The sequence below is a fragment of the Kryptolebias marmoratus genome, linkage group LG13, assembly GCF_001649575.2.
Source record: "Kryptolebias marmoratus isolate JLee-2015 linkage group LG13, ASM164957v2, whole genome shotgun sequence".
NCBI lineage: Eukaryota > Metazoa > Chordata > Actinopteri > Cyprinodontiformes > Rivulidae > Kryptolebias > Kryptolebias marmoratus.
In genome coordinates, this window is record NC_051442.1 from 2,221,782 (window position 1) to 2,242,486 (window position 20,705).

At 42.1% G+C, this 20,705-nt stretch overlaps 1 protein-coding gene across 2 annotated transcripts; it reads right to left on the reverse strand.

Annotated features, from left to right (window-relative positions):
• Positions 1-270: 270 nt before the first annotated feature.
• Positions 271-11,333, reverse strand: dtx2 (deltex 2, E3 ubiquitin ligase). 2 transcript variants are annotated; one of them, XM_017429205.3, is made up of 9 exons: positions 10,716-11,333; positions 9,253-9,841; positions 6,819-6,877; positions 3,806-4,045; positions 2,355-2,419; positions 2,092-2,259; positions 1,818-1,979; positions 1,516-1,605; positions 271-1,234 (listed from the first exon to the last, which is right to left on the reverse strand). In XM_017429205.3, exons 1-9 carry the CDS (start codon positions 11,029-11,031, stop codon positions 989-991), a joined length of 1,935 nt encoding a protein of 644 aa, XP_017284694.1. In that variant the 5' UTR covers positions 11,032-11,333; the 3' UTR covers positions 271-988. The 2 variants fall into 2 exon arrangements, with proteins under 2 accessions (XP_017284694.1, XP_017284695.1); XM_017429206.3 differs by lacking the exon at positions 3,806-4,045.
• Between the last annotated feature and the right edge of the window lie 9,372 nt (positions 11,334-20,705).

Consider the following 20,705-nt stretch of genomic DNA (forward strand, 5'->3'; position numbering starts at 1 on the left):
ATTAAACCTCCAAGTCTGAAAAATGAAGCCAATCCCCTTTTTTTTTTTTTTTTTTGAACAGCTGTAAATTCTCTACAGCTGGTCTTTATTGGAGCTTGGAATCAATCTGGTTACAAATGTCTCCAGTTTCAGTCAACCTTGATGTTCCACAAAGCTGTTCTGAGGTAATATATTTAGCTTTTTGGGTTCTACTTTATGGCCCCAATCAGCCTTTTTACACAGCTTCTCTGTGGAGGAGCATCTGTTAGAGTCAGAAGTCGAGTCGACGGCTTATTTTGCATCATTTCTTTATTGCAGATACTTTTGTTCCAGTTGTTTGTACAGATGTTGAGTCTGAGATGACGGGAAGTGAAGCCTCGCGGGAACGTCTCGAGTTTGACGCCTGATCATCCCGCCGTCAGATCAGAACCAGGTGGGTTTTTCTGTCCTCCTCTGATGGGATAACTGTTTATGAAGTAAACTCATCCTTTCTCATACAACACAAACATTAAGTGACGAAATCAGCTGCAGAATTTCAGATTTAAATACGGTTAAATCAGAACTAGTGTTAAATGTAAAAAAACAACAAATTATGACATTTGTTCATAGCTTTGATGCATTCATATCTTTATTTACAACAGTAAAGTATTGCGTCTTCTCATCAAATATGATCACAGAAACTGACTTTTGCTACTTGAAGTTTCCGTGCCGCTGTGCTTCAGCTGAAACACTCGACTGCGTGCGTTCCTAACGTTAAAACAAGTTAACTGCCCTTCACTGAGGAAAAGAAAAGGAAAGAATCACACATGATGTCAGCAGAATGCACCGTCAGAGCTAAAGTGCTTCATTCCCAGAGTACGCTCCCCTTCTCGCGGTAACTGAAAACCAGGATCCTGATGAGGCTTTAAAGAGGAAAGCTTTCCAGCGTGGAGGTTTGGATGAAACATCGGTCCCGTTCCTGAGGACCGGGCAGCCTCCCCACAGAGATGAAACTAAACCTTCCTGATTCCTAACTGCTGCCGCCGCTTCCTGGCGCTTTCAGGCAGTCCTCTGTGACGCCCTGCGAGGCCAGCTCGGACAGAACGTTGTCCAGGTAGTTGGGGTCGGGGTAGCCGTGGCCCGACAGGTTGGACATCATCTCCGTTTTGTGGTGGATGCCGTTCCACACCACGGTGTCGGGCTCTCCGGTGGTGCTGGACGTCCCCACGGTGAAGATGAGCCGACGCATCCACGCCACCTTCAGCAGCTCCAGAACCTTTCGGACAAAACAAAGAGACAGAAAAATGTGTTTCTGTGAACAACAGAATTCATTTAGCTGATCTCAGACAATCCAGTGACCTCCTGAAGGTTTCTCCTTCAGGTTATTGTAAGGTCAGGTTCTAGTCGTGTTCTGGACTTTCTACAGGAAGTAACAGTCTCAGGTTCCTACCCGCCCTCCACCCTGAGGTGTGAGGTCCCAGCGTTCCTCTGAGGTTCAGGTCAGAGGTCGTGACCTGTCAGACCTCTGAGCTCTCAGATCGTGTGCACAGCTCTTACCTTCCTGCCCTTGTCGTTGTCGGGGAGGAAACAGAAGCGAGGGAAGCCCCTGCAGGTGTACGGCTGTCCGGGGTTTGGATGCTCCAGGCCCTGGTGGACGAGGACGAAAGCTGATCAATCCTACAAAGTTTAATACCAGAAATCTGCTGGAGAACTATCAAATATAATCTAATTACTGTTAGCCCAACAGCTCAATACACAAACCACATTTCGGCTTATGTGACTTTCAATCACAGGAGCTCTCTGCGCTTTGCTGGAAAAAAGGATGGGATGTAAAACTCTATGGGCTGGGTCGGCTGTACCTGGATGCCAGGAGGGATGCTGTAGATGATCTGGATGGTGCCGCAGTCTGGGTGGCCGGGCAGCGACTGGGCGATGCTGTAAATCTCCATCTTGCCTTTGGGCTGCGTTCCGGTCTTCTCCCCGTAGATTGTCTTACAGGAGGGACACTGCAAGCTGCCGTCCTACGGGGGGTAACCAAACAAACAAACGGAGCCTCGTAAAGTGAACACATCACCACAAATAAGCTGATTTTTATTTCAGCGTCGTTAGGAGTCGTCTGGTTTCTGGGATGACCTTTGTTCCGTTGTTGTACATGGCCAGCATGCAGAGCATGTGCAGCGTGTGGCCACATTTGATGAATTTCCCCACGGCATCTGGCAGGATGCTCTGGCCTCCATCCTCAGAGGACGGCGTCTCGTAGCTGGACGGACTGGACAGCTGATCCATGCAGATGATGCAGTCCTGAACGAGACAAAGATCAAAAATCCAACGAGATCTTCTTTATGATGAAGCCTCTAACTACTGTGTACGGATCTGTGATGACATGAATAATTGACCTCATTTGGAGCTTCAGCGACCACTTCCATGTAGCGCTGAATCACCTCCTCGGATCTCTGAGACACTGGGAGGACGACAGAAACACGGAGTGAGAAACGAGTCAGATTAAAACAGAAAACTAACATGTTTATTACACAGAGACTCCGATGAGGCGAGATGGGATGGCATTTCCTGAGAGACGTAAACAACATCTGAATTTATTTTCTATCAATCTGCTGAAGTTTTAGTCTAAATTTAAGAGAACATAAATGAGGTGAGAGGATGAATTCTGTGTCGATGAGGAGCAGGATAGACGAAGATCCACGAGTTTTACAAACATGCAGGTCCACTTTGATTAAAAACACTTTTCACTGCCGCTGCACAAAGTCAGCTTCGTTTAAAGATGGAGTTGTGGGCGAAAAATACAAAATATGTGGAAATTAATATACAGAAGAACTGTTTTAGTTTTCAGCCTTGACCTTTCCCCCGTTGATTTCAAAGGTTTTCTTTATATCCTTTAATGATAGGAAACAAAAACGAAGCATAAAATTAATGATTCAGAGACAATTTCTAAAAAAAATCATGCAGCCTAAAAAGACAAAAGCTGAAGAGTTCAGTTCAGTTTGTGTTGCTTCCACTTCTTGTTAATCAGAGCTAAATAAATGATCAAATTAATCTGCATCTGTTTCTGCTGTAAATACTAATCGTCACCGTCTACGAGGCTGCAGTCTGAAACAAAACAACATCTTCAGTTATTCCAGCTCTACGCTGCAGCTTTGGTTTCTGACGCTGCTGCAGGAAAAATGTTTTTCAGCATGAAGGAACATCCATTCATAGAAAAGGCTCATCATAAAACATTTCTTCCACACTAAGCTACAAGAATTACTTCCAACCTCATAATATTTGACTTTTTCTGCAGATAAACTAACAGCTTATTACTGCAACGTCATGCAAATGTTGCCTCACTTCTTTATTTTGTTGTCACTTTTCTGTTTATTCTACAGACATGAGGTCAAACTTGAGGGGGGAGGATAAAAGTTAGGAAAACAAACTGAGGCGATGTTTGCTTTACTCCATATTGGTTTATGCTCGGGAGCACCAGCTGTTTGTAAAGATACATGTATATTTGTTTTAAATAGGGGTAAAATTAGGACTTCTCCAACTTGACTTCTAGCTGGTTGAATAAGAACCGTCTCCAGCCGGTAATAAAACAACTTAAAGTGAGATCACTGCTTTGACAGTTTACCAGAACGGACTCCGTTTGGCTGGTTTACAGCAGGAAGTCCACATTTGGAAGCCTTGAAACTGAGGCGGACTGCAGAATGAAATGACAAACCGATGGTGGAGTGGATCGGTGCGAGCGCACGTGAAAACAAATCATAGTGATGGAGGATGAAATGTTCCTGAAGCACGTGGAAAGAAGTGGACGGGTGGAGGATGACGGAGCATGGGCCGGTGGTGAGGTAGCTACCTCTCCTGTGCTGCCTCTTTGCTCTCCTAACTGAACTGCTGCTGCTGCTGGGAGGCTTGTTGGGCCTGCTGGCTGAGGGGAGGAGAGGAGGAGGAGGAGGAGGAAGAGCGAAAGGAGCAGGCTGATGCTGATGCTGCTGCTGCGGCGGCGGCGGCTGCTGCTGCTGCTGCTGCTGAGGGAGGGGGGCGGAGGTGAAGTGCACGCCGAGTCCCACTGCTGACATCAAAATGGAGGCCATGCCTGGAGCGGGGTGAGGTGGGGTGGGGTCGGTATGGGTCGGGATGAGGCGGGATGCAGGAGCAGAAAGGAACAAATCAAAAGAATGAGACGGGTAGCAGCAGCTGGCACTTCCTCTGCGCCCCTACTTCAAACACAAAGTCACCCGAAGCTTCACATGTCGATGAGCAACAAGGGGGCAGAGAGCGGAGCTCGTCTTTGGAGGTTTGGTAAAAAAAAACAAGCTCCTAGTTTTTTTTTTTTTTTTTTAAGATTAGTGCATTGACTGAATACCCACAATCCTTCACGCCACTGAGGTGAGAGCAACAGACAAAAACAAAGACATGAGGAAGTCCTGTAGATCTGAATATCGTCTTTAAAACTCGGCTGCTAGGTTTGTGATAGCTGCAGAAGTTTAAACTCTAAAGTTACAATTTTGGGTGAGGAATGCACTTCCTGTACAGCTTCCTGTAGCAGGATCTGACTGCAGGCGCCTCTCAGTTCACAGATCTGCAGAACACCAGTCCTGGCTCGACTCTGTTACTTCTAATCTATTTCCATCCTTAATTCATCCCTGATAAATCCATGAGAATATTCTTTAAGGGGATAAAAATGACAGACATAAATATAAAATGTTTTTTGCTGGCAGGGCTGCAGAGTGGCGCTGAGTCTGCAGTCATATATTATTGTCATATCGTTTCCTCTTAGTGACACCTACTGTTTAGGAGGGGAACTGCAGTGAGCTGTTCTTATCAGCCCCAATACGTGTTCAGAATCTGTCAATCAGATCATTTTATAACCCGACAAAACGGCTTTAAAGCGTTAAATTACTTTAAACAAACCTAATAAATGCTTTGGTTACTTTTTACAACAGGCAGCAGGAGCAGAAGAAGAGAATCGAGCTGAGCGAGCAACACCTGAAACAGGTTCTCACAAGAAAAACTAATTTATTCAGTAAAACAACTGCAGCCTCTCAGTGTTAAAGCTTACAGTGGCCACATTTATGCTGCACTGGAGTTGTGAACAAACAGCCTCAGATTATCTGAGGGCTTCCTTCAGAACAAGCCTGACATTCTTCCAGGACTCCTCCTGTTTTCAGTTTTAAGAGGGGAAACTCGGCGCTAACCTGCAGAAGCAGCGAGTTCAGATCCAACCTCAGTATTTATTCAGCGTGTTTTGGTGTGGCTCTGATGACTGTTATTGCTCATTAATGAGAATTAAAAGTGTGCGTTAGGAGACGATGCTGCACGGGTGACCTTCCATTTGAAATGATTTACTGGAGTCTCGGTTTGGTGCTTTTCACTAATGAGGTTCTGGTCCAGCAGCTTCCTCCGAGCTGATGGCAGCGACTCAGTCAGCTCGTCACACAGACCAACCTGACTGATTAATTAGAAAAGATGTGCAGGAGGAATAAAAATAAATAAATAAAATACGAAAAAGCAGCAGTTTTTGATGAATATTTTAGCTCCTAACGTTCGGTGGGATGCTGAATCAAAATTCACCTCTGCGGATAAAAAAGTGCTCCTTGAAGGATGAAATTAGGTGAAGTTGTCTCAAACTGTTTGTGTTTCAGGTTACACACCTGACACCTGAGCTCTCTTTACTGCACTGGACAGAACTGGGCTTTAAAGGGGTATTCCAGCCATTGTGACGTAAGGTTCTGAGGAATAGTTGTGAACAATTATCATGTTTGCAGAAATGAGAGTTTAACTCCGACAGAACTGAGAAGCTAACGGCTAGCTCAGAGAAACAAGCTGTAGCACTTCCTGTGCAGCCCAGGGATCAATTCTGGCAGCAGTTTTCAGAATATTTCAGCTGAAATAACCGTGTGATTAAAAACTGGAACTGTTCAAATAACAGTAGCTGCATGAAGTGCTCTGAAAGTGACACGCAGTGAGTCCTCCGAGTTAACATGTAACGAGTTAATAACAGCCAGTCTGAGCTTCAGGAAACTGATTCAGTCTTCTGAAGTTCACAGCGGTTCATGCAAACCCTGTTATCATCAAGACATTCCTGCCAGAAATGACCTCAGGGCTGCACAGGAAGTGCTACAGCTACTGCTGCTGCAACCAACTGAGGCCAGTCAAAGAGCTATCTATAACAAGGAACATAAAGCGCTCAGAATATCCCTTTAACAGGATTAACTCAGCAGACCTGAACTCTTGTGACCTTAACACTTTTTTAATGCCCTAATTTTATATTTATTCAGCTAAATAATTTGAATCCTTTGAGATAAAATACTGATATTTACAAAAAGAGGCATTAGCTTTTTAAAAAAGTTCTTTTTTAGCCCTGGAATTAGGTTCTGGTCTGAGCTGGTTCATGTTTAAACGTGATGAGATGACATGATTCTGCGTCGTGCTGACAACAGTGAACTGAGCAGGATGGATATGCATCAGGCTGAGGTAAAGTCGGTGTGCAGAGATTCAAGGTTTTTATTAGGAAGAAGTCAAATATCCTGGATTCTCGATGAGGACAGATCCAGATCTAAAAAGGCACAACTCTGGGACATTTGAGTTCAAAATGTTTAGAAAATTAAAGCAAAACTGATGAAAAGGTAAAGATGTTTTGCTCAGAATAAAGAACGTGTGACGAGGCTGGTTTTATAGCTACGACAGAGCAGAGAGACGTCGGTGGATTTTACCTTAACATTCAGAAAAGTTTCACTACTTCTTCCTGCTCATTTACTTGTTTCTCAAACAGGCTGATAAAAGAGCAGTAAGGAAATCAGCGAGGACCTTCAGCCTAAAGCTGGGTGCAGAGGAAACACAGGACGGATGAGTAGTGACCCGTTTACCTGCCAGGGCAGAGCTCACGCTGGTGGAGCCGTTCAGCTGCACGGAGATGGAAGGAACGCTGCAGGCCAGGAAACACAGATGGTGACATTCAGTCAGTAAAAACACCAACAGACAGGAAGCACAAAACAAAGGCTTGCAACTATTTTGGTTGTCGGCGTACGTCACCGACGCAGCATCTTCAGGAGTGACATAAAGCTCCACCACCGGACCGAGAAACGAAAACCTGCTTGTTTAAGAACGACAGGTCTGTTTGCGTTTACTCATAAGGCTGAGAAACGGCCTTCAGACCAGTAAATGACTAATTACTCATGTCTGGGCCTGATTAACAACAACTCTGACTGCACGAGCGCAGAGCATCAGGGATGCAGCAGTCAATAAATTGATGGATATGCAGACAACAAATCTGTTTACTGCGCAAAAACAGCTTTCAAGGGGAAAAATGAGCAGCTGTCAGCTCCGAAGCATGATGGAGATCCTAACTCCACCTGTTACGTTCCATTACTTCTTTAATTAATCATGACAGAGTAAAAAATAGCCAAAATAAGGTTCTCATGAATTTAATGTACTCGTTTATTAGGTTTAGTAAAAATCTGTCGAATTGAATCTCAGCAAATTTTTAATTTATACACAGTTTAGGAGCTTAAACCTCTGGCTCTGAGGATTTCTGTTTCTCGCTGAAACACCGACGCCACCACAAAGATGTCGAATGTCCACATTAACGACTTAAATAAAAGGAAAGAACGCCCTTAAGGTAGCACCTCGCAGGGCGGGAGCGACTGAGACGAGTTGGAGAACGGCATTCAAATGTCTCGAAACGTCCACGTCCTCCCAGATGGACCCATAGCTTTGACAGGCCTGACCTGCAGCTAAAACAGCTGAAACAGCAGCTGCAGACAGACTTTCTGTTCTGGATTTCTCTTTTAGACAAGCATTTACATTTAAAATAAGAAAATAACCAAAAAAATGTAAATTCAAAACCATTAAAAATCTATAAAGCTGTGAAATTCACACCGTTGGTATTGATAATATAATAATATAATATTGATAATATCAATACCAACAGTCTTTTTGTATCAGATCAATAATTTAATTTGTTTTTCTCCTCTGTTTTCAGTACAGTGTTTCCATTCCAATGAAAGCATAAGTATAGATATATTATTAGTTATTTTATTTGCGAATAAAAACAAAACCGAAGAAGATTATAAACTCCAAAACATTTGTGTGAATGCTGATTCAGCTTTTGATGCTTTTTCCTACTAGCATTTTTTACTTTTAGCTAATGTTTTGCTATTTTGTGCTATTGTTGTGCTTCTTTTTGCTAGAATTTTACTACTACTAATTACCATTTTGCTACTTTCAGATTTTATTTGGCATCTTGTTATTTTTAGTTAGCTTTATATTTTCAGCCTCTATCTAGTGTTTTGCTATATTTACCTGTCTGTCCTCGTTTTAGCTACCATTTTGCTCCTTTTAGCTTGTATTCCAGTGATTCCCAGCTGCAGTCCTGGAGGAACACCATCCTGCAGGTTTCGGGTGTTTCTCTGCTTTGACTCACCTGATCAGAGTGACTGAGTGAATAAGAGGCTTCTGCAGACATGAAGATCTGCTGAGGAGCAGAGAAACATCTGAAACCTGCAGGATGGTGGCCCTCGAGGACCGGAGCCGGGAATCACTGCCCTGTTCAGCTTGTTATAACTTAAATACCTCCGTTTCAGCTTGTTCAGCAAAGTCCTTCAGAACTTAGTATCTTCAGTTTATCTGGACTTTTTGTTATTCTCGCTCAGTAGAAACTTAGCTCTAAATCCATCCTAAGCTTTAACTTTACTTTAATAACCATTTAATTAAGAGTGGAAAGCAAAAACAGGTAATTTAATAGTCCTCGAGTATATTCAGATAAAACACGACACATTTGCTATCATTGATGTGAAACTGTAGAGGCTGCGCTTATGTTAAAAGTAATAAATCTAAAAGATATCGGCAGTACTGGTCCTGTTTATTTGGTCCATAATCAGTATCAAATTCTACAGTATCACACACAGCTGGGAGAAAATCAGAGGTTTTGTACGGTAAAATTAGTAATATCCGGCAGTTAAGGAGAGACTAAATTAAATTCAGCATGGAAGAAAATTAGACCCTAGAAGAACTGTATTCATTACACCACTCAAGTTCCTAATTCATCTTTGGAAGCTGTTTTAGGTGCGATCAGGAAGGAGAGGAAGGAGAGGAAGGAGAGCGGATCACAAAGACACGATTCAAAGAAACAAAAACAAACATGAAGCGCTGGAGCTTCAGAACGTTTTTACCCGTTCCTGTTTGACCGGACGGGTCAGCGAGGAGACAGGAAAGACAAAGAGGTGGGGGGTAGTGGATGTCCTCTGTCTTACAGCTGAAGGGGGAATGCCGCGCTGACGGGGTTTCGTTTGTCAAACTCACCTTAACCCGTTAGAACTTGTCGTGCTGCTCAGATGCGGCGCGGACATGTGGCTGGCGGAGGCTGGGGGAGGCCAGGGGCTGCCCCAGGACATCCCCCCGACAGAGAGGGGTCTCCTGGGGTACGGCGAGTAAACAGAAGTAGGGTGCGCTGCGGCAACCCTCCCGGTCCCCTGGAGGCTCGGCCGGTTCAGACTCCCCGATGAAAAGGAATGTCGTGAGCGGCTGGGCATGGGTCCCGTGCTGCTGTGGCTCAGACACTGCTGGCAGGAGCAGGCTGGGGCCGACGGGATGGCTGGGGGGCCAGAGGAGGCCAGCGGGTACGGGAGGTTGCACTGCCGCCGCACCTGGCGCCTGAAGCCCGTGGCTTTATTAACCTGGGCCAGAGAGGTGAGATCCACGATGTAGTTGTACCCATGCGTGCCCAAGTCCGCCGTGCCTTGGCGGGCCTGGTAGCTGTGCTCCAACAGGATCGAGGTCCGAGTCTCATACGGAGTCCAGCCTCCTTCGTCGTTGGCCCATTCCCAGTAAACGCCGCTGCCGAGGCCCGAAGACTGGGCGAACAGGGAGCGCCGAACCGAGCGGGTCGTTCCTGGAAACAAAAAACTGTTTTCAGCTGAAGCACTCTTTCTTTCTGCGTCTTAAACAGCTTAAAAACAACAACCCTTCTGGCTGAGGCCCGAGCTTTGTGTTAACTTCAGTGTTTACGATTTAAGATACCAGTCACCACAAGCGTTTGTTCACTCAGACAAAGAGCTGAAATGACTACAAACAGGTCAGGTCTGGTTACCTTACAGACTATGGCCAGCCGAACGTAGGTCGGTCACGTAACTCAAGCTTCCAGGTGGTTTTCAGCAGAATCAGAAACGTTTACATTGAGTGCAGACCTGCGTTTCAGACTTGCATATTAATATGTCAGGAAAACTACTGGAGTAAACTCTTTCAAATGGCATTATTTGATAGAGATCGCCCGTTTTATATGATTGATTTCATGGTTTGCAACCTTTGTTAACCCTAAATTCGATATTTACCATTTACTGTTTCGTATGAGAAGTAACAGGGTGGTTTAAATGTCTTTTTAAAGCCCTTTAAACTGAATTTTGTCTAAGAGAGGTGTTTGTTTTCAATAAACACAAACCTTGAAGACATGTCAGCGAAAACTACACTAAAAACACCCTCACACCAAGCTTTGGTGCATTGTCATGGTTCAGTCCTTTAACTGTGTTTTTACATAGTTGAGAAGAGCTGCTGTTACTCATTCAGACCAAAACTACATCGACCCGAACCATTGTTACATCTCTTTATGTTATATGGGCAATCATGACACTTTGAACAATAGTGAGGCCCAACATGACTGATTTTTCCTTCCAGCTGATGTGAAGCAGCTAACGACCAGCCAGGCCTCTGACACATGATAGGCTGTGTGGCACAGATAGGAAATAAAAGGAGGTGTCGGATCTGTTCACCTGTGTCCTGTCGGAACTGTTTCAGGGTCGGGATGTCGATGAGGTAGGGCGACAGGCTGGGGTCGGACTGTCCGAGGCAGATGCTCGTCGAGCCGGCTCCTCCGGCTCCTAGCCTGGGCCCGCGCCGGGACGCGCAGCGCTCGATGTAGGCGCTCACCTGGCCGCTGTAGGGCCGCCAGTAGCCCTGGTCGTCCTGCCATTCCCACACCGCTATCATGGGCTGAGACTGCCCGACGGGCCCGGAGGGTGCCGCTGACACGGAGGGCCCGTTTCTGGAGCCGTTCACCCGGGCGCACGAGCCAGACACAATCGCCATATTATTATTATTATTAGCCGCCGAAGCTAACAACAACTAGCAGCGGTTAGCTAGCCGACCGTGGCTACGACGAAGACAATGTCCGCAGCAGCTAGGCTAGCTGGGCTCGTTAAAAAGCTCCATTGTGAACGTGTTAGCGCGCCTACGAGGAAGCCACAAGGTGAGGCTCACACCCTGCACTGCCAAAATAAACATTCAAGCGCATGTTGACACGGCCGACGCGTTCATAAACGGCGAGCAGCTGTAACACTGACAACAGTCACCACGGAGCCCTCCTCCTGCGCTGCTGCCTTCAGGGACCACCGGAAATACCACCACTCACACACTTCGGCGAGAAACGGGCGTCTGCGGCGAGCCGTTTGAGCGTTCATCTGACGTCATTTTCATTTTTCAGGTTTCTTTTCACTAGCTGAAAATGTAAATACTTATTATTAGTGTTAGGAGTAAACTAGTAAGCATTTTATGTCCTCTAGTTGCTATGGTTCCCAAAGAGCTGGGGTGGGTCTTCAAGCACTGAGGGCTCTTGGTAGTCATAAATTAATATAAAGTGCTATAATAGGAGTTTCATTGTATTCTTGTTTGGTTGACTTAGATAAAAGCGGATGATAATGTTTTTGCCCATGTCTGTCTGTTAGCAAAATATCTCATAAACCTAGATAGATTTTAATGATCAATGGGATTAACTTTTGGTGCCTACCCCATTCAAGGTGGCCTCTAGTGCTGGGCGATATAATGATACATCGTGGGGATATTTTGCGAAGAACCTCCGTTTTACGACATGACGCTGCTTTACGTGTGGGTTTGCGACATGCTTTATGGCAGCGGCTTTCTGTGCGGCGCCTTGTTTTCACCATAAGTGCTGAAAGATGGAGACGCATGAAGAATCAAACCGGGTCGCAATAAGTACAGACAGCTAGCAGGCAGCCCAAGAAGAAAGACTTTTACCAAAACCAGGGGGACGTCTGTGATTTGATTCAAGAAGTCCGACATGGAGCAGAAAAAGGTAATATGCTAACTCTGCTAATGCTAATGCTAACTCTGCTATTAGACTGTTTTCTCATCTGATGCCAACACAACAAACCTCTTCTATCACTTAAAGAAGAACCACGAAAAACAATATTCAACAATCCAAAAAGTGCAAGGTCAAACAAGTTGTAAAAGAGCCGGGAAAGTTGCGAAAAGTGAAACTATAGCCTCCCGAAGATAAGAGTCTGTTGTCATTTGGTACATATATATTGCTGCACTAAAATGCAGCAGATCTCATTTGTGAAAGTTCAGTTAAATGTCACTTAGAAATAAAGCTTGAAAAAGGTAAGAAATTAGATTATTTTTTCATATTTTTCAGAGAATAACTGACAACGTACGTAATTGGGGTATATCGTAATATATATCGTTATCGTGATTATAAAATTATCCATATTGTGATATAGAAATTTTTCCATATTGCCCAGCACTAGTGGCCACCACAGCTAAGCAACAAAACTAGCTGTAACTTTTACAAATACTGAGCAAAACTTTGGTGTGGTAGTAGCTGAGAGTCATTCACAACTCATACTCTGAGTGTGACGTTACAAGAGATCATGTATAACGTTAACGCTGAGGTTTGACTAAACTGGCTGCTTCCTTCTTTCTTTGTTTAAAATGATTTCAGTCTAAAGTTCAACATGAGAGCCGGCGGGTGATATGGATCCCTTCAAGGAATATATCAGTAATTACTGATGTTTGTACGCTTCCTGGATGATTAAATAACTTGACACACATGGAAAGAGACTCCATTTTATTAAAAATACTTTAATTTTAGGACCTTTTGATGTTACATTAAACTAAATTAAATCACCTAAAGCTGTCTACTGATCAAAACAAACTGTTTTTTTTTACAAAGTGAGAGAAATATATAAAAAATAGCATATAAAGATAAAAAGAATATTAAATCTGATGCAGTGGCTCTGCATCCACCCCAAAAAGAGACAAAAAAACAAACAAAATCTGGACAAAAAGTAGGTGTTGTCAACATGAGAGACTACAAACCAAAAATAGATTTAGAATAAACAATATGAGACACAAATCAAGCTTAATGGAATAAAAAAAAAGAGAAGGAAAATGAGCAAATTCACAAAATAGACAGTTTTGGCCACAAGTGTGGCTGTAATCAGACTCAGAAACATCCACAAGGTCGACACTAATTACACATAAATGCTTTGTTCTTTTTTGGGTGTTTTGCTGCCCTGTGAGTGTCTGAGAGCAGAGGAGCACTCATTCATGCTTAAAAGCTTTCCAGTTTGTCTAATTCAGGATGTGTATGTGTGTGTGTGAGTGTGAGAGTAAAGAGAAATAATCATTTTCTTTGATGAAACTGAAATTAACTTTCTCCAAAATTGCAGAATGACTTCTGAAATCTGATTAAGATTGAACTGTTAACTCCTAAAGTTAAAACAAACAGAACAAATACTAAACTTAGCGAAATGTGGCTAAAAGCTAATACGAGCAGCTGCAGCTAAGAGCTAAAAGCAGCATAAGAAGTTAAACTCAGCCAATGTTTGGATCTCGGTGTATTTCCACGAGGGAAGTCTTCTTCAAAAAGTATAAAAATAACAAATAATAAAACCCATAACACACTATTCCCTAAAGAGCTGATTGTTTTTGACTTTGAATGGTTAAAGTAGCAGAAAGTATGCAGAATAATTTGCAAAAAAAACTGACAGAGAAATGTATAAACAGGAAAACAACGGTGCGAATGCTGACTCAGCATTTACAGATGGAGGGTTTCTCCTCACCAGGAGCTGGATTATTACATAAATACTGGAACACAAGTCAGATATGCAACAAATGAAATGATGTGGATACAGTTCGTCATCTGAGCTGATTTTTGATAAAATGGGAATTTCCCGTAGTTAATATCAGCATTTTTAAACAATGCAATCTGTTTGTTGTCAAATGATGTGTTTGGGATCAAGCTCAGCTACAACCACACCGAAATCCAGCTCAATATCTGTCAGTTTAACTGAGTTATAACCATTTCGTGTTTGTTAAGGTCAGTTAACTGTGGCGGCCATCTTGAATCAGGCTGTAGATGCACATCCAATCATTTCTTTCTGAGAGTTTCACTGAAATCTGTCTAACAGCTCATGAGATATTTTGCTAACAGACACACACACAAACAATTACATGATTGCACATCTTTCATGGCGATAAAAACGATGTAATTCAAACAAACAAAAACATCAGAAACGTTTGTGTCCGTTTGCTCAACATATAGAGATTTTTACCATCCGTCTGTGCACCAACGTTTTGCTTTTATGCGCTCAGGTTGTAAATTATGTACAGCGAGGATTTCTGCCCCAAAACATTGGAGGCAAATAAAACTTTGAGGCGGCTGCTGCAGCGCAGAATAATATCAGAGGCAGTGTCCCTGCAGAAAGAACTCAGTGAGATTAGTTTCCTGCAGGGGTGCTTCTCTCTGCTCTCAAATATCCCAAAACTGAGGGAAGAAGAAGAAAACCGATTTGATTTACAGAATGCACCACAAGATCAGCTACAGCAAGGCAACTTTAAGAATAAAATATGATAACGGTCTTAAAATGGCACAATTCTTTAAGTTTTTATGCACGTCAATCAGAGAAACACCAAAATAAAAGGTTTATAGTGCTTCATAAACATAACTGGGCCATAAAAACAAATTATCTGACATGTATTGATCTGTTCTGAGCTGTTCTGGGAGCATCGTTTTGGAGGGAAATGTGTAAAATCCTCCTCTTTTATTTAAGCTGTGGCAGCTCATCTGACGAGTTTGTCTTTGTGGAAACGACACGAAATAAAAGCCCACGACTTTTACAAATTAAGCTGCAATAAAAAGGATTAGGTAGAAAACTATTGAAGAGATTTCCAAAGACATTTAGCTACCTTGTAATAATCTAAGCTGAGAAGAGTTTCCAGATCAAACTGCCTAGTTTGATGTATTTGTTTAAGTTTATTGAAAGCTGCAAAAATTGAAATGGGAAGCAGAAAATTAAACTTTTCTGTGAAAATGCTGATGGCTGAAAGACTTGGCTGAATATGTTCAGATGATGAAACTGAAGCTAAAGGAGCAGAACATTAGCTAAAGGCTAAAAAAGGCAAATGCTAGCTGAAAGTGGGAAAATTGTAGTTGAAAGCAGCAAAAGGCTAACTAGAAGCTAAAAATAGCAAAAAGCTGACTAAAACATGAAAAACAGCAAGAAGCTAGTTAAATGCTAACAGTAGCAGAATGGTAGCTAAAAGCTAAAAGTAGAATAATAGGTCAAACATGTAGCAAGTTTGCTGAAGCAGATTTTAAAGAAAACAACATTTTATGTTAAAAAAGTTACAAAAGTCACAGCACCCATCTCTGAATGAGCTGAGAGGCTAAAATAGAACAAAGAAGACTAAAGTAGTTTGATTGCAACAAATAAAAATAAAAAAACAGAAAATCAACAGTGAGTGCTGACTCAGCGTTGGCCCTTTTAATAAACTCTTCATACAACCTGGAATAAAAGATAAACAGCAGAAATTTCAGGTCTTCAGTGTCAGAATAACAAAAGGATTTTCCACTTTGTGCCAACCTAAACTCAGCTGATCCTACGGGCATGACCGTGGATGTGTGACCCATTTATAAATCCATAAATTGTATTTTACAAATCAAACATAAGCAGGCAGGAATCGTGTTTTCTGCCGTCTGTTAGCAGCTGTTCACAGTCGGTAACATCACGCTGCCACCGTTAACCTTGGAGCCGCTCACAAATTGCTCCCATAAGAACATCTGATAAGTGGTAAATTGCACAGAGAAGCACAACTGAAAGCCAAAGATCTTCAAAAAAAAAAGGTTTATTTCTGCCACAGTGAAGGAGTCGAGTTTACTGTAGCAGTGATAACACACCTGTAGTCCTCGGCTGAAACCCAGAAACACATGGAGTGAAATCCATGTTTATCTTTCATCAGAAATCTGCCCTGAATAATGATTGCTCCGCTCACATGCAGCCCAGCTTTCTGCTGGAAACACGTCGCGGGAATGTGAGGAATGCTGAGAAAATAATTTGCAGAGTGCTTGGAGCTCTGCCCGTTTTAATTACCGTGCACACCTGGCAGCTGTGTAATTGTCCCCCCCCATCACCTCTGTCTGATTGGAACTTTTTACTGCCTGATTTTGGACTGTATGACGGTTTGGGTGTTTCACGCAGAGCGGCACTCTGATGGAGGGAGCAGAGGAATTCCCGGCATGTCATCTTCTTCGCTGCAGGAGAAAAACACAGACTTCCCTGCAGAAAAGGCTGGTTTTCCATCAACTCTCTTCTCTTCTTTATCAGCGATGACATCACTATATCATTTAAAACTGACTTATAGCCATTTTTGTGTTTTCTAAGGCAGCCATCTTGATTTGGGTTGACTCACCTGTAGTTACATGTGCCAGGACTGTTCTGACGTTCTCTTTTCTTTCTCATTTTTATTTTTGTCCTCCTTGTTTCATCACTCCACCCTTAAAACAGCTACGATTGAACAGACCTGTCACTGTTTGATTTGTCATTAATCGTTGACAAGATAATTAATTAATTGCAGCATATTTCGCAGATTTATCGACTGTATTCATCGTTGCTTGGCAGTGAAACTGATCTGCTCTGTTTGTATGAACCGTGTTACGGTGCTGGATCTGAACGAAGCATGTGGTCATACATGTTTGGGCTGTTCTGCCTGACACGTTACCGTCACGCCACAGGTTGCCTGGGTCATACAAGGCTTCAGCTGTCTGACGGATGGCCATTCATTTGACTTTTGAAAACAAGCCCATACCATCAGCCCTCCACCTTCGTGCTTGACTGTTGGGATGAGGCATGTGTGCTGATGTGCTGTTTGTTTATTTCCAAACATGTAGAAGCGGTTCCACTCCACTTCTCCTCTTGAACGATCTTCTTTCTGAAAATAACCAAGCTGCTAATCACAACCGTGTCGTTAAAGGGACCAGTCAGCCTGAAGTTCTGGCCCGTATGTTGCAAATGTCATGGAAACGCCTCCGAGGGGAGGGCTTCATGAAGCTGATTAATGTGAGTCACTTTGGGGAGAAATAATTCATTCTTGTCCAACATTTCCGTCACAGTGCAGTGAAATAAACTCTAATTTTCCACACGGCTGTTCAAACCCCCGCCTGTCGCCTGCTTTGGGAGGCCGCGGTCAGGGCCCATGCACTCCGAATGGTGTCAATTACACGAATGAGACCCGCTGCATTCAAATCATGCTTTTCATATAGCAGACTCATAAGACGAGGTGTTCTGGTTGAGGGTGAAATAATGAAATACGTCCTCTCAGGGATCCAGGTCCCAGAGCAGAATATAGAGAGGCCACGGCTGGCACCCAAAGAGCAGAACAATTTCCATTAGCCAGTGGCTCCTTGCCCACATCCAGGCCATCAGCACCAATGAAAGATCCTCTCCTTCACTCGTTTTAGGACCAGTCAGGAGAACGGGCTCTTAAATCAGGAAAACTGGAACATTCCTCTTAAAGACAGTCCGGTTTAATAAATGATAATGACTAATTTTACGACAAACTTTGAATATCTTATTCACTGTGAAGGACTAAACTGACACATCTGAGCACACTGACTGGACACAGAGAAGTAATCGTTTGCATGTTTTTATTTCTTCTGGCTGCAGCTTTAAACCTTGTAATTTGCATGTTTTTGTCATTTTGTTTGCACTGGATCAGTTTAAACAAATTGTGGAGGAAAATGTTTTTTCCCGTCTGTCTGTTGGCGAAATATCTCCTGAACTTCTGAACGGATTTAAATGATTCTTTTAGAAATTAATCACTGGACAAACATCTTCAAGTAAACTTGATTCAAGATGGCTGCTACGGCCAACCGAACCAAAAAACCGTTGAATTTTACAGATATTGACCTAAAATGTGGTGTGGTAGTAGCTGAGACTGATCCTCAAAACATAGACTGAACGCTAACAGATTTAACAAAATCTTCGATATTTTTGACATTAAATTTTTGGAATAAATTCTGTCTGTTAGCAAAATATTTCCAAAACCACTAGTCAGATTTTTATGAAACTTCCAGAAAATAATCATCTGCAACTGACTTTTGGAGTCAACCCAATTCAAGATGGCTGCCAAAGCCAACTGACTTCAGAAAAGACAAGAATGGCCACATCCTGGAGAGTTTTTTAGATATTGAGCTAAATTTTGGTGCGATCGTAGCTGAACATTGTCCCCGACACTTTGAGCGCAACATGTGACATTTTTGCTCAAAACTTTTGGGAATTAAACTCTTTATGAGTGTTAGCAAAATATCTCCTAACCCACTGGATGGATTTCAGCTGACATGCCAGCGTGTCTGCTGCAGAAATCTGCAGAGGTTCTGCTGAAAGCGACACACACACACACACACACACACACACCTCCCGGTTCTGCTTTGAGCTGCACAATTCTCCTCTCTTCAAAGACAACCTTTCTAAAAATGATTAAACTGTTTGGATGATGTTTAGAGAAAACCCAGCGACCTCAGCGTTTTTGGGAATAGCTCTGTGACATCAGGGAGCTCAGCGAAGTTTCACAAGAACCCTAAAGCGAAGATAATTTTCTCATTCATTAAAACAGTCGGGAAAATCCACACAACTTGGAAAAACTCTGGAATACAGAAGGATGATGCAAGATTTGAGGATATTTAGCAGCGAATCATTAAAACATCTCTAAGCAAAACTGTAAAATCAACAATGGAAAAGTGGTAATCAGTGAAAATGTTGTTTGAAGAGGATTCATCCTGAGGCCAAACGCAGCTTCAGACTCCTTTGGAGAGTTGGAATTAACAGCTCGGATGTTTGCAGGTGAAGATAGTTATTTACAATCTTAGAACACCTTTTTGTCTTGAAAACAAAGTGTTTTCAGAACAAATAAGCTGAAAACAAATAAAACCAAATGATGGTGCTCAGAGGCGGGACTGTGAGATGAGATTTTACAGGAGCTGCAGATTTCAAATTAAATTGGGATTCATAAATTCCTCACCCAAAGACACGATTAAACATGAGCAAAACTGCAAACGAGAGCAGAACTTCAGCTTCCTTCACAGCCAAGATGATGTTCTCATTTTCCAAACAAAAGTCTGGATAAATTAGATCAATATTAAGCTGGAATGTTTGTACAAATACAGCTGTATTTACAGATTATAACACATCTGAGAGCAGCACGAACAAAGAAATAAATCTGATTAAATCAATAATGTCTGCAGAAATATAAAACATAGGTAACAAAAAACAGAAAATATGTATATAAACAAATAAATTAAAGGACAAAATAAATGCAAATAAATATAGGCACATTAATTAATTAATTTATAGAACAATTTCTATTTTTCTGTCTTTGAAATTTACAATGCATTATCAAACAGTATTGTTTTAACTTTATTGTTCACCTGGAGAAAGTAACAAAACGAAACAAAAACAAATAAATCATGAACACAATATTGAATTAAATACATTAATTTATTCTTGATTTTGACCGTTTTTGTTCCTGTGGTTCTATAATTGAGAATATGTACACAAAATGAGAAACAACAAATCAAAAGCTTGAACTGACCCTGATGCATTGTTCAGATCTATATTAGTCATTTTACGGAGAATAATATAACAAATAAAATTTATCACTACAATTGAAAAGTGGGTCAATTTAGATGATTGCAAATCAAAAATAATCCCAGATTTATTTTGTTTGCTTTCCGCCTGAAAGGCAGGAAAACTGTTGTATCCTCATCTATTAACCCTTCAGCTGCTGGTCCACCTGAAAAACATCCAATTCAGTCACACCAAGCCAAACTCTTATCAGTAAACATGAGCGAAATAAAAAGAATTCAGCTCGTTCTAACTTTAAGTAGTCTCTAAACTGGAGCATCATAAATGCTTAAACACGTTCATTAAGCCAAAACAGCTCAGTTACTGATAATTGTTACTGAAAATAGTGTTTCTGAGAGCTGGAAGGAGTTGAATAAACAGATCAAACCAAAGGAAAAGTTTTTGCTTCAAGTGAGAGCGACAGGTCATAATCTTTCGTCCAGGTAATGTGCGGGGACGTCAAGCGGAAAAGTGGTTGCTGAGACTGAGATGATGGTGGATCGCTCCGAGCTGCAGATGCTGAAGGATGCTGATGCTTTTTGCTGAAACGAGTCTGAGGATTAAATGAATGAAGTATGGAGCACAGAAGTCTTTTTAAATCAGGCCAGGAAAACAAGCACTGTATTACAAAATTACATAAAAATGTCTAATACTTTCACGGGACACTAAAATGGCACTAAAATGATTTGTTGTTGGGTTTAGGGGATTTGACTTTAAGCCCCCTGGTTCACAACTCCTGAACTCCTGAACGCCAAAGAATGATTATTTTTAAGCAATATGTGGGCATGAACAGAGACAGGTTACTCTAATAATACAATGTTTGGGTGCCTTTCTTACAGGACCAAATACTGATTTAATCAAATAAATGAATATATTTTAATTTACTGAGAATATTAAAACACAGTCTTCAGCTTTAACTGGAGCTCCAGTCATCTGCTGTCAGTTTCAGGGTTTTATGGATCAGGACGTAATAAAAATGATCCGGTCTTTGCCGATTATTCAAATCAGAGATAATAAATAAACAAAGCCAACAAGAGCTCCATGTCAGAGCTTTGAATAAAA

Coding starts and splice junctions, on each gene's coding strand:
- dtx2 (XM_017429205.3), bottom strand. CDS start 11,031: ATGGCGATTGTGTCTGGCTCGTGCGCCCGGGTGAACGGCTCCAGAAAC. Junction 6,878..9,252: donor ACAAGTTCTAACGGGTTAAG/GTGAGTTTGACA, acceptor CCTGGCCTGCAG/CGTTCCTTCCATCTCCGTGC. Junction 1,235..1,515: donor ACAACGACAAGGGCAGGAAG/GTAAGAGCTGTG, acceptor TTTGTCCGAAAG/GTTCTGGAGCTGCTGAAGGT.